At 62.5% G+C, this 13065-nt stretch overlaps 2 protein-coding genes and 1 pseudogene across 25 annotated transcripts in view; all 3 read left to right on the forward strand.

Moving 5' to 3' along the window:
- KIF1A (kinesin family member 1A) overlaps nucleotides 1–8913 on the forward strand; it is a 112363-nt gene extending 103450 nt beyond the window's left edge. For all 23 annotated transcript variants that reach the window (XM_050751999.1, XM_050751998.1, XM_050752001.1 and 20 more), the window contains 10 exons: nucleotides 604–737; nucleotides 1931–1992; nucleotides 2409–2554; nucleotides 3310–3510; nucleotides 4073–4150; nucleotides 4900–5024; nucleotides 6001–6153; nucleotides 6737–6929; nucleotides 7730–7848; nucleotides 8488–8913. In XM_050751999.1, the coding sequence (XP_050607956.1) occupies nucleotides 604–737; nucleotides 1931–1992; nucleotides 2409–2554; nucleotides 3310–3510; nucleotides 4073–4150; nucleotides 4900–5024; nucleotides 6001–6153; nucleotides 6737–6929; nucleotides 7730–7848; nucleotides 8488–8530 (1254 nt within the window). In that variant the 3' untranslated portion in view covers nucleotides 8531–8913. The remainder of the gene's footprint in view (nucleotides 1–603; nucleotides 738–1930; nucleotides 1993–2408; nucleotides 2555–3309; nucleotides 3511–4072; nucleotides 4151–4899; nucleotides 5025–6000; nucleotides 6154–6736; nucleotides 6930–7729; nucleotides 7849–8487) is intronic.
- Nucleotides 8545–12224, forward strand: LOC126932005 (uncharacterized). Its single transcript, XM_050750441.1, has 2 exons — nucleotides 8545–8742; nucleotides 9903–12224. The coding sequence occupies exons 1-2, from the start codon at nucleotides 8545–8547 to the stop codon at nucleotides 10599–10601; spliced, it is 897 nt and encodes a 298-aa protein (XP_050606398.1). The 3' UTR covers nucleotides 10602–12224.
- LOC126932823 (uncharacterized) lies at nucleotides 11606–12224 on the forward strand (annotated as a pseudogene). Its single transcript, XR_007718333.1, has one exon. The product of XR_007718333.1 is annotated as an uncharacterized LOC126932823 (transcript).
- Nucleotides 12225–13065: the final 841 nt, after the last annotated feature.

Below are 13065 nucleotides of genomic sequence, written 5' to 3' on the forward strand. Positions count from 1 at the left end.
TGGGACTACAGGCGCCCGCCACCTCGCCCGGCTAGGTTTTTGTATTTTCAGTAGAGACAGGGTTTCACCGTGTTAGCCAGGATGGTCTCGATCTCCTGACCTCGTGATCCACCCGTCTCAGCCTCCCAAAGTGCTGGGATTACAGGCTTGAGCCACCACGCCCGGCCTGTGTCGCCCCAATTTTATGGTGAGGCAGCTGAGGCCTGAGCAGTGAGCCTGTGCCTGGGACCCTCGGGGTCCCACACGTGGAGACCAGTCCCTCACGTAGCCCAGGCATGCACAGGGCTGTGGCTGCCTGTCACGTGGAGACCAGTTCCTCGTGTCGCCCAGTCGTGGACAGGGCTGTGGCTGCCTGTCACGTGGAGACCAGTTCCTCGTGTCGCCCAGGCGTGGACAGGGCTGTGGCTGCCTGTCCCCAGTGGGGTTTGACTCCAGGGCAGGAGCAGAGACTTTCTCCTGCCTGGGTCCGGGCCACACCTGAGACCCTGGGAAGGCCTGGGGCTGCCCGTTGGTGCTGGGCATTGTGCCCCAGGAGAAGGCTGGAAGGGCACCTGGGCACTTGGGGTGTCCTTGTGCCTGAGCCCCGCCCCCTGTCTATCTCAGATGGAGAACTGCACCCAGCCAGCCGTCATCACCAAGGACTTCTGCATGGTCTTCTATTCCCGCGACGCCAAGCTGCCAGCCTCACGCTCCATACGCAACCTCTTTGGCAGTGGGAGCCTTCGGGCCTCGGAGAGGTAAGCCCCTAGGGGTGAGGGCCACAGGGACTCCCACCCTGGTCTCGGTGCTGGCCAGGCGGGACTCTGCCTGGCAGCGGTCCTTGGGCCACCCGGCAGCTCACCCTGTGTGAGGCCCGGCCACACTCCTGGCTGGCTCCCTGTGCTCAGTCCCCTCCTGCTCACCCCAGATGGAGACTCCGTGGAGGCCACAGTTCCTGCAGGGTACACCAACACCTGTATGAGGGACTTGAGGGCCAGCCTGCGGGGGACGGGAGGAGGGGCAGGCAGTCTCACTGCAACCTCTGCAGTGGTGATCCTGGGGCCACACCGTGCCCCACTGCCGGTGACCGTCTTCCCTGGGGACCACAGGAACCTGTGCCATGGGACTACCCATAAGGCACTGAAGGAGAAGCTGGATACATGGGCGGTGCCTGGAAGGGGGCTCTGGACACAGCTTCCCACAGAACGTGCTGGGTGGCTCTTCTTGGAGGCTGTTGGCACCTTGGGGAGCCAGAAACCAAACACCGGGACCAGCCGTGCTTGCGTGCTGACCATGTCCTTGCGTGCTGACCATGTCCTTGCATTCTTGGGGGTGGGGGAGAATGAGCCGGAATGTCAGGGCCCTGACAGCAGGGCTGCCGAGGCTACCGGGCACCCATGGCTACCTTCAGTGGGTCTACCCATGGTCTGCCACATGGACCTGGTATCCAGGTTCACACTGGGCACAGCTGGGAGGAAAAAGCGTGGGGATCAGGACCCAGTGTCCTCGAGGGCTGACTGTGGTCGTTCTGGAGGTCACTCAGTAATTGTGCAATACTGCCAACCTGTCTGTGGGAGGGTGACCGCAGTACTCTCAGAATCTGTCCTGGGCACAGTGGGGCTGCTCTGTGGGGTTTAGGGCCTGCGGGGCTCTCGATGCCCTGGAGGGACTGGAGATGCCAGATGCTGTGCTCATGCTGCCTGTGTCTCCCCTGGGGCAGGTCACAGCCCCATGGGCGCCTGAGCAAGACCAGTCAATACATCTTTTCTCTGGGGGCCGGAGGGGGTCTGGGATGAGGACTCTGAACAGGGGCTGTAGCTCAGGGACCTCGATGCCCACCACCCCAGCCAGGCTGAATGTGCGGTTGATGGTGGGGAAAGTCAGCAGCCAGGTGGGCTGTGTATCCCCACTGTGGGGCCTGGTGACCACGTGTCACTCCTACTCCCTGCAGTAACCGTGTGACCGGCGTGTACGAGCTCAGCCTGTGCCACGTGGCTGACGCGGGCAGCCCAGGTAGGTATCTGCCCTGCTCTCACTGGGTGGGTTCCTGGCCTGTTCGACCTCTGCCCACTCGGGGTGACCACAGCTAAGCTGCCATTTGCAGGGGGATCCCTCACAGAACACAGGCACTCACCCTGTGGCTTCTGGAGTTGTTCCGAGATGGGAGGAGAGTGAGGGAGGAGAGTCAGGCCTGCTGGCTTCCTCGGGTTCCCAAGGCACAGCCGAGATGGCCACGGGACGCCGGGCTGGATAACTTCCTCTGGAGGGGGCCTGCATGGCTCTTTGGGCCCCAGGGTGGACCAAGGACCAGGGGAAACTCATCTTCACCCCAGAGGGGAGGCAGTTTCAGAGGCGGGCGGACCTCTAGGGTGGGTGGGAGGAGCAGCCGCCCATCAGGTCGGGATGGGGTGTCCGCATCCTCCGTCCAGGGATGCAGCGCCGGCGCCGGCGAGTCCTGGACACATCCGTGGCCTACGTCCGGGGCGAGGAGAACCTGGCGGGCTGGAGGCCCCGGAGCGACAGTCTCATTCTGGACCACCAGTGGGAGCTGGAGAAGCTGAGCCTCCTGCAGGAGGTGAGGCAGCCCCAGAGGATGAGGCCTGCACGGTCGTGTCCACGTGGCTTTGTCTGCAGAGCGAAAACGGGAGAGGGCCCAGTGCCTGGTGCCCGCTGGGGGGCAGCACAGCCCGTCGGGAGTCACAGCCACCTGCAGGAGGAGCATGTGACGCTCCAGTGTGCACCGCGGGGCTATGTGGGCGTGACAGAAACACGGCCAGTGTAGCGCAGAGGCATGCTCTGGAGTTACCGAGGGAGACTCTCAGGCATATAGACAGACGCCAGAAAGCGACCCGGAAGGAAAGTCACAGGCCCGGGCTGCCCGCTGTGGCTTTGATCAGGGAAACCAACATGCAGCATCTAGGCACTGCCTCGGGCCGAGTGTGGGTGACACATGACATGTGACGTGTGAGATGCGTGAGGCCAGGGCCGTGCCCACCCCTCAGCCCTCTCCCGAGGCCTCCAGCACTGCAGGGCAGCACAGCCCTGCCCCACAGCCTGGCGCGTGAGATGCATGTGTCCGAGAGGGAGCAGCTTGCTTGCTGACCATGAAGGCGGCAGGGCTGGGGTGGGGGCTGAGTGCTGTCAGCCCTGGAGCGCCAGGATCTGTTCCCTCATTTCACAGCTGAGGGCCATCAGTCTCCAGTCTTAGCCCAGGGGAAGGGGGGGCTCTCCAGGGGTCTGCCCACAGGGTCATGCTGCTGCTGAGGCTGAGCCCAGCTCCAGAGGTCGCCCCTGAGGTGCAGCAGGTAAGGCCTTGTGTCCTGTCTGAAGGTGGAGAAGACCAGGCACTACCTGCTCCTGCGGGAGAAGCTGGAGACCACCCAGCGGCCTGTCCCGGAGGCACTGTCCCCGGCCTTCAGCGAGGACTCTGAGTCCCACGGCTCCTCCAGCGCCTCCTCTCCGCTCTCGACTGAGGGCCGCCCATCACCTCTGGAGGCTCCCAATGAGAGACAGCGGGAGCTGGCTGTCAAGGTGGGTCCAGCTGGTGGGCAGCACAGCCATAGCCCCAGGCCCTCAAGGGCCCTGAGTCATTCCTGGGCAACTCCAGCAACCCAGCCTTGCCCATGGCTGCTCTGGTTAGCACCACAAGGAGCTAGGAGCTCGAAGGGTCCCTAGGGTCCCCTTGCCCGCTGATTCCACCCCACCTACACTGAAAGTTGGGTGCCTTTTGCAGCCTCCCTTCCCAAGTGATGATTCGCTCTCTCTTGAATACCTGTGCTGATGGGGAGCTGACCACTTCCACCCACAAGTGGCTCTTTTGGCGGCTTAACGGGCCTCTGGGAAGGCCTCCTGTACTGGAGGCAGCACTGCCTCTGGCCCTCACACCAGGCCCTGAGCCTGAGCCTGACCCTGGGAGGCTTCCTGGGCTCACCCAATGATGGGCGGGGTGGAGGTGCTGTCCACCTTGATCCACTGTGCTGTGGTGTCGGAACCCACCTGTGTCTGGGGAAGGGTGGGTAGAAGAGCCTGCAAGGCTGGCTGAGCAGCATCCCAGGAGGCCTGGCCCCTGACCACGTGTGTGCTCTGTCCACAGTGCTTGCGCCTGCTCACGCACACGTTCAACAGAGAGTACACACACAGCCACGTCTGCGTCAGTGCCAGCGAGAGCAAGGTGGGTGTGGAGGGGCTGCACCAGGCTGCCCTGTGGGGCTGGGGCCCCCATAGGCAGTGGTCCCTGAGGAAAACTCCCATTCTGAGTGGGAAAAGGCAGTGAAGAGTTTCCTAGGAACACATCTCAGTGCAGAGAGACACCTCATAGCTAAGTGGCTGGTTTCCCTGGGTCGGCCTGGAGTCCATGGGAGGTGGGGACATGAGTGAGGGGCCGGGTGGGTCCTGTGACCTGGGACGCACCCACGTGCTTGCAGGCTTCTGCTGTTTTCCTGGCCCCCACCCTGTCTGGCCGTCACACTGTGGCCTCTGGCCAAGCCCCCACTTGGCTGTCCCCCCTCCTCCTGGGACCGACCCCACCCCTATAACCTGGGAAATTGCCACTGTGCTGCATCCAGCCCCGGCCCACGGCCTTCCTTGCCCCCATGGCATCACCCAGCGCCACCTCATGCTGGCACGAGCAGGAGGCAGCAGGGCAGAGCTTACCCAGCCCACTCCTCGAGGCATTGGCGGGGTGGCTGCCTGGGTCAGGTCAGAGCCTGAAGTGCTGGGAGGGGCTGGCCAGGGGCCGCAGGGGCTGAAGGGGGCCAGGGGTCTTGAGCTGGCCAACTTTGAGCCAAGGCTGCTGGTAGGAGGGGTGGGGTGCCCTGAGCGGCAGGTGCGGGGTAAACGCAGGCACCGGGAGCAGCACCTGCGGAGGCCGGAGACCCCACTTCCCTGTGTCCCCTGAAAAATGCCTTCTCTCCTCCGCAGCTCTCTGAGATGTCTGTCACCCTGCTCCGGGACCCATCGATGTCCCCTCTAGGGGCAGCCACTCTCACCCCCTCCTCCACTTGCCCCTCTCTGGTTGAAGGGCGGTACGGTGCCACTGACCTGAGGTGAGTGAGCTCTAGGCTCCCGGAGAGGCTTCCGGCACCACGGCCGACCCATGGCAATGGCCGTGACTCGGGCACGGGGAGCACAGAACGGGGGGTCCCATCGACCAAGTGTCTCGGGACGGCCGCAGGCTGAGGGAAGGGCCTGGAGAAGTGGAGTCTGCAGCCCTCTCAGAGGGCGCCTGTGCCCCGTCAGCTCCATCCTAGTGTGTGTGTTCTCTTCCCTGAAGAAGACCAGAAATGCCTGGAAAACAAGCTAAAGCTCCCTTTTCCTGAGACAGTGCTTATAAAATAATGGAAAAAGAGAAGGTTATGAAAGAGGGCGTGAGCACTGTTAGGGTCAGTATTGCGGAGGGAACACCTGGCCCCTGCAGGTCCACATCTGGAAGAGACCCCATGTGAACCCCTTATGTCTGATTCATAAGCCGGCAGATGGTTTTCACTCTTGTTTTAAAATGCCTTAAGGGTTCCAAATTTTCGCTTAAAAAAGAAAGACAGTGGCATCAGCTGGCCTTGTCTTCTGCAGGCCTCCTTGACCACCAGGTCAAGTCGTGTGGGGCCTGGCCCATGTGGGGGGCCCATACGGGAGGCCAGCTGTGCCCTCTGCTCCAGTGGCTCCTTAGAACCTCGTGTCACCTTCAGTCTAACTGTGGAGATAAAGAGATGCTGGACTTGCTTTCACAGGGTGGAGGTGGGGGCAGGAGAGCCACTGGGAGAAGGGCATGGAGCGGGGCACAGGCTCCCTGGCTGGGGCCCTGAGGTTCCTGGGGGACCCTCCCCACCAAGCCCAGCACTTCCTGGAATCGGGCACAAGCTTGGCCGTCCTGGTGGACGGGCCCCGGGAGCTCCCACTGTGGGCACAGCTGGGGAGACCCCACGAAGGCGCCCTACTGCGGCTCTGAGGAGGGTGAAGCCTGGGGGGAGATGGCCCTAGGCCCAGGGAGGCCTGCAGTGTGCAGCACTACCCTCTACTTCCCAGGACCCCACAGCCCTGCTCCCGGCCAGCCAGCCCAGAGCCTGAGCTGCTGCCAGAGGCCGACTCCAAGAAGCTCCCTTCCCCTGCCCGGGCAACAGAGGCAGACAAGGAGCCCCAGCGCCTGCTGGTCCCTGACATCCAGGAGATCCGAGTCAGGTGTGTAGGGCCTCCCTGGAAAGCACCGCCACCAGCTCTGTGCTGACAGGGGATAGGCAGGCCACGCTGATCCCCATACTGGGGGCGCAGGTCCCAAGTATGGGACCCTCATACTTGGGGAGACAGGCAGGTTGCCCGACCCCCATACTGGAGGTTCAGGCAGGCTGCCCCTAACCCACATGCAGGGGCAGCTCCATGCTGGGAGGTCAGGCAGGCCCCTGGGACCCACATGCCTGGGCTGGGAACCAGCACAGAGCACAGGGGAGTGGGTGGGGTCAGAGCCAAGGCCCAGGTGGGGAACTCGTGGGCACGGGGCACGTGTGGCAGCCTTGCAGCAACTTTAGCTTTTTTCTTTAAGGTTTTCCATTTTATGGGGGAAACTGAGGCCCAGAGCTGGGTGGGTGGTCTGGTCTCCGGCCTGCTGGGTCGGGGTTCTGCCAGGCGCCCTTCGATGCCTCGACCCACTTTCTGGCTGGGGAGGTGGGTGGCACTGCTGCGTCCCAGCTCTGGGTGGTGGACGGTGAGTGCCCAAGTCAGCCGCCACCCCCACCGAGGGCCCCAGCGAGCAGCTCTCTGCCCTCAGCCCGATCGTCTCCAAGAAGGGTTACCTGCACTTCCTGGAGCCACACACGTCGGGCTGGGCCAGGCGCTTCGTGGTGGTGCGGCGCCCCTACGCTTACATGTACAACAGCGACAAGGACACCGTGGAGCGGTTCGTGCTCAACCTGGCCACCGCCCAGGTGGAGTACAGCGAAGACCAGCAGGCTATGCTCAAGGTGCGCCTGGACCCGGCTCAGGCTCGGGCACCCGGAACCCCAGCAGGGCGGGAGCTGAGCCGCCGCCCTCTGCAGCCCTGCGTGGGAGCAGGAGGCCCTTCTGCTCACCCCAGACTCTGGCCCTCCATCCTGTTCTACAGAGGCCGGGCTCAGGGACTCAGCCTCAGGCCTCTGCCTGCCCATGGGGCTCATGCTCCTGGCGACAGCTAGTGGGGATGGGCTCCAGTCATGGCAAGCATTAGTGTTCTCCTGTGTGATGGCTGCAGCCATGTCCCCTCCTCTGGAGTCACCCAAGGTGGTGGCACCAGCCCTGCAGAAATGGGAGAGCCACAGGGCTCAAAGGAGCCCTCCTACCCGCACTCTGCCCGGCCCCTCCCGCTGGAATGGCCCTGGACAAGTTCAGGAGCCCGGACTCCTTCAGGCTGGCCAGAGGAGAAGTTTCTCTGAGCCATCTGTGAATGTCTACGAGATGGTTTTTTGATTCCCTGTGGTGGAGGTGGGTGGTACGGACCCACATCTGGACCAGCAACCCAGCCAGGGTCCCAGGGAGCAGGGGCCATGTGGGGCAGGCACATCCCGTGGGGATGCAGAGCAGTGGTGAGGGTGTCCTGGGACCACCGGCTGCAGACATGTCCAGAAGGCAGTCACAGCCCTGGCTGGGTCAGCCTTTCCCTCTGTGTCCCTTCCCTGGGACTTTCCTGGCGGTGCCCCTTCCCTGCCTGCCTGGGCCCTGGGGAGCAGGAGGGTGGTGTGCTGACCACACGGCCTGGCAGCTCCTCACCAGCAACCTCCCTCTGCAGACACCCAACACGTTCGCGGTGTGCACGGAACACCGTGGCATCCTGCTGCAGGCCGCCAGTGACAAGGACATGCACGACTGGCTGTACGCCTTCAACCCCCTCCTGGCCGGAACCATACGGTAGGGCTGCCTGCAGGGCGAGGTTGCTCCTACGGGGTTCCTGCCCTCAACCGGCTCCTGGCCAGGACCATTTGGTAGGGCCCGGCTGCAGGACGAGACTGCTCTCCCAGGGTCCTGCCCTCAATCCCCTCCTGGCAGGGACCATTCAGTAGGGCCGGCCGCAGGGTGTGGTTGCTCTGCCGGGGGTCCTGCCCGCAAGGCCACCTGGGGAAGCAGTGCGGCCAGGGGAAGGCGGTGCGGCCTGCCCTCGCTTGTGTGGGCTGGGGACACCCTTAGGGCTGTTAACACTCCCTGAGTCGTGGCTTCTTGTGGAGTGATAAATCCCAGGCCATACTTTCAAAATTACTTCCTCACCCAGTGGCCTTGGCGTGGGGAAACCGTGTGCCCTGGGGCAGGCTGTGGAAGGAGCCGGTCCCTCCCACAGCAGGGATGTGAAAAGCAGGGTGCAGGAGGGGCCGGGTGGGCTGAGTCCTACACACTGGAAGCAGAGATTCAGTCCCTTCCCCAGGTGGTGAGGGAACCAGTGGGGACATGGGGTCTGTGGCTGCCCCTCACGGCTGTCTGCCTGCGGAGGGTGTGGTGGATGTGGCCTGAGGTGTTCCTGGGCTGACCACGCCGCCTCTCCCAACTCTCCTGCAGGTCCAAGCTCTCCAGAAGGAGGTCTGCCCAGATGCGGGTCTGAACCCGAGCCCTCCCATGACAGCCGGCAAGCCCAGCCCATCCCCACCCTTGTCCTCGTCTGTCCTGTCACCTGCCACCCGGCCCCTCTCCTGCCAGACAGCCCACGACCGGGTCGACCCCCCAGGGGACACCCATGCCAGGCCCGGGGACCTGTGCCACACGACCAGCTGTGCTCCCAGCAGAGGCCGCGCGTGTCGGTTCTTCTTGCGTAATGTGCTCTGGTGGAACAAGCTGGGAGGGGCTGGGGGGGGCCAAGGGCACAGGTCACGGGGTTCTTGCTGCCGTTCTAATATTTTTTTAAGCATAGACAGACTTATAATTAATATACGTTAGTTAGTGACATTGAAACGGTCAACTCGGAAATTAACTATAAGACTTGTTCTATTTATAAGTATTTATTTCTAATGCCTCCACATAGCCCTGTAACATTCAGATGGAACCCCCAAACACCTCCACCCCGTTTGTTCCCACGTGTGTCTCCCAAACCTGCTAGGGACAGGCAGGGCAGGGCAGGGACACCTTGGAAGTCCACAGTGAGGAGCTGTCTGGACCAGTGGGGCACCTTGGGGCTAGCACGCGGGTGCATCACCTGGGCCCCAGGCTTCTCCACAGCCACATGGGTCCTGGGTGTATGTGAGGGAGGATGGGGGGTCTTCTGGTGCCTGAAGTCTGAGCGGCATGGAGGGTGGTGTGAGTTCCTCTGGTGGGAGGTAGAACGCACATCTCTTCTGGGCAACCACCTGAGATGTGACTCGAAGAAGAGTTCCGGCAGCTTCCCCCGGGAAAGGGTTTGGGGTGACACTCAGCTCTGGCTCTGAGATGAGGCGGACGGCACCCGGGCTGTGATCTGTCCTGGGTGGAGACCGGGAGGGAGCAGGGTCGGGATCACCCGCCAGTGTGCAGACTATGGGGCTGTGTGCTGTCCGCGGACCATCAGGGTAGGGTGATGGGTTGAGACCAGGATGTCAGGGAAGGTCGGAATTCAGGTGACGGTCTAGGTGTTGAGGGCTGTGGTGCAGCCTCTTCAGCTGCGGTAAGAAATGGAGTGAGCTCAAGGTAGCTTCTGGGAAGAAATTTTGCCACTAGCAGGTTTCTTACAAAGACTTTCCTCTCTTTGTTCCCAGGGCAGTTTCTGTGAGTCCCACTGAGAAAATCCATGGGGTGGGGTGTCCCGATCGGTGGGTAACGGAGGGCGGCTGGCTCAGCGGTTACTATCTTTAAGGAGCTCTTCCCTTCTGCATCTGGAGTGTCCCTTTGTTCTTGTCCCATTTCACCCCCTCTACAGACACCAGTGTCCCAGGGCCACCCAGGACAGCACGGGGGCCAGTCCCAAGCTGAGAGTCTGTTCATAGGAGTCATGTCCAGAGGCCTAGGGAGGTTTTAGGGCCCTCCCCACCTACACCCAGAGGTCGATTTGGTCTCTTTTTAGCTCAAGGAAAGACAGTAGCCAAGCAACAGAGCCCCTCCTCCGCCATGGCCCACGGGAGCAGTTACATCGGGTCTGGCGCTCCAATGGCCCGTGGGAGCAGTTACGTCGGGTCTTACGCTCCAATGGCCCACGGGAGCAGTTACGTCGGGTCTCGCGCTCCAATGGCCCACGGGAGCAGTTACGTCGGGTCTCGCACTCCAGACCTAGGGCCAGGTGTTCTGGCATCGCCCAGCACTTTCACCAGATCTGCTTCCTGGAGTGGGGGAGACGCTGCACCCCACTGGCTCCGAGGCTCCTACCCTCCCAGGCTGTCCCCCGTGATGATGACATGAGCCTCAGAGACCCCGATCCCATGCCTGGGGAGAGACAGCGGCTCGGGAGTGGGGGAGCATGGGCCTTCTACACCACATGGGAAGGTTCTGGTGTGAGATTTTCCTCTGGGAAGGTTGTTTGGGCCCCTGAAGTTCCACCTCGGAGAGTGGGGTGCAGGGCAGGCGGGCCGGGGCCCACGCTGGCTGCAGTCTCTGTGGCTGCCTGCCTGGGACAGCCTGTTTCGTACCTGGGCTCAGGTGCAGTGTGGCCACCGCCGCCCTCATCCCCTACCTGGGAGGCTCTCCCAGGGGCTGATGGGGGGTTTCTGTGAGGGAGAATCAGGGCTCAGGAAGCCACGCCTGGGAAGGCAGGACATAGGACACAGCAGTTTTCTTTGCAAATCTCCCAGGTGAGTGAGGATTTACATCCCAGAATAAAATTCAGAAGCCAGGTGGGCTGTGCTCCCCATGGGTGTCCTCTGGAGGCAGTGGGCCAAGACGCAGAGAGGAGAGAATGCAGAACAGCTTCTTGCAGAAGCACCCGCTCCGGCATCCAGGGCTGCCTGGAGGCAGGAAGGAGAGGCAGGGGCAGAACACGCTGGTCTGAGATGAGTCAGAGCCCCACGGGCCCCAGGCAGGCTAGAGGAGGTGCAGGCCCTGCCACGGCCCACTCAGGTCAGCCAGCCTGAGGCTGCGGCCTCCAAAGGGTCTGGGTGCCCCCCAGGTCGCAGGTGTCTGAGGCCAGCCAACCTGCAGAGCACTTGCGGCATAGGTGGGCTGAGGGGAGGAGCCTGGGAGCTGCCTAAATTCAGAAGCCTCCACTGCCATGGAGGCTGCCTGGCTGTGTCCTCTCGGCCAGGTGCCGTCTTGGCCTTGGCTAGGACCTAGGGCCACGCCGCAGCCCTCGTCGACTCCCTCCTTCCAGGCCTGCTCTAGTGAGGAGTGCCTGAGCCAGGGCCCAGAAACCCAGAGCTGATGGTGAGAGGAGGTCGCCTGAGTCAGGAAACCTGGCTTTTTGAAGTTCTCTCTGCCAGAAACCACCTAGGGATCACGTTAGCTGAGTTCCTTGAGCTCCCTAAGACTCAATTTCCACATCTGTGAGGTGGAGGGCTGGTGTGGAGGTGCTCACGGGGTGCAGTGATCAGGAGACAGTCAGGCCCAGCGTGGCTGCTGGTTCCTGCTAAGTGGGGAAGGTGAGATCTGGAAAGCCGCTTCCCTCAGACAGCTTCATTTAATGCTTTATGCTGCCGAGTCTGGGGGCTTGTTTTGGTTTGCGGGCAGCCATCCTCCACCAGAAAGGGGGAGCTCCTTCTGCTGTGGCTCCAGATAGAGGGGGATGCCGGGCTCCAGGCCGACCAGCACTCGGGCTCTGATGAGACCCGGCAAGTACCCAGAGGTGCCAAGTCCAAGGCCTCCCACTGAGAGTCAGCCCTTGGAAGATGCCAATATTTCATTCACCGGCTGCACAGGCACAAACTCCCCCACCCAGGACGGCTGTGATGAGGTGGCCCTCCCTGTTAACCCTGGTCCCTGCAGTCCCCTGCGCCTGGGGCCCTGGTGGGACTGATGTCACGGGTGTTTGCTGTGCTGCTGCACTGGTCCTATGCCAGCCTCCCCCGTGTGGGGACCACGGAAGGCGCACTCCCTCACCCCTGGGGCCGGGCCGTGCAGCCCCCCAGATGGACAGCAGCTGTGGTGACCTGCGTTTCTCCCTGGGCCTGTGCTTCCTGTAGTTAGTCCGTCCCCTGGTTCCCCTGTGGCTCAGAGGCCGCGTCCCTGGCTTGTACATATGTGATTGCTGTGGGCACACCCCAGACCCCATATCATAGCTGCCGTCCCGACGTCACGACGCTCGTCCCGATGTCTTACACCCGAGTGTTAGCCTTAGGTTCCTGTACTGTGTGTGCACTTGAGGCTCTGTCCAATTAAGAAATAAACGTGGCTCTTACCGACACTCCCATGGGCTCTGCTGTGGCTTTATTTGCGTGTTAGGTGTGTTGGGGGGGCCCCGAAAAATGGTTGCAGGTGCACGCATCCAGCGTGGTCCAGAGACAGTGCCCCTCCCCCAGTGATGAGGCAGGGAGGGGCTGGCTCCCAAGGTGGGCACGGGGAGGTGGTAGGGAAGGCATCAAAGACTTGAATGTACACAGGGTGCTGGTCTCGGAAGATCAACCTCCACCTGCCTCCCTCCATAACCGGCTGCACCCCTGTAAACCAGCCCCGGGTGCTTCCCCAGGGACACAGCACCTACCACCCTCATGCCAGGCCACTGCACCCATCCCAGGCAGCCTCTGGGGCTTGGACCCTTCAGTCTCTAGTCCATGGGGTCTGCGCCTGGGACCAGATCCTCAGAGCCTCCTGGAGTTCTGGAGGCCGGGCCATCGCACACGAGGGCCTTGGTCTTGTCCAAGGCATGGCTGCAGTTTGGGGACCAGCGTCCCACTGATGGCTGATGGGAGGATGGGGTGACAGCCGTACACTTCGGGGGACTCTGGGCAGGGCCCCCCAGTCCTCAGGAGCCCCCAGGGACCCTCCAGAGGTGAGTGGCTTTATGTCACAGGTGACAGCCATCTCCAGGACATCGAGTGAGGGTGGCACCTGCTCAGAAGACAACGCTCCTCAGTGGGCCTGGGAGGTGGACCCCGCTGGCTGGCATGGGGGCTCCGGGGCCTTGTGTGGGGTCACCCTCTGGCTACAGGTGGGAGGGGCTGTGTCAGGGCTGACATAGATATCGTTCAGCCCGTGCAGACTCCTGTCTGAGAGGTCGTAGTCTTCCAGTCCTGAGATTATAGACTT

This window comes from Macaca thibetana, chromosome 12 (assembly GCF_024542745.1).
Source record: "Macaca thibetana thibetana isolate TM-01 chromosome 12, ASM2454274v1, whole genome shotgun sequence".
NCBI lineage: Eukaryota > Metazoa > Chordata > Mammalia > Primates > Cercopithecidae > Macaca > Macaca thibetana.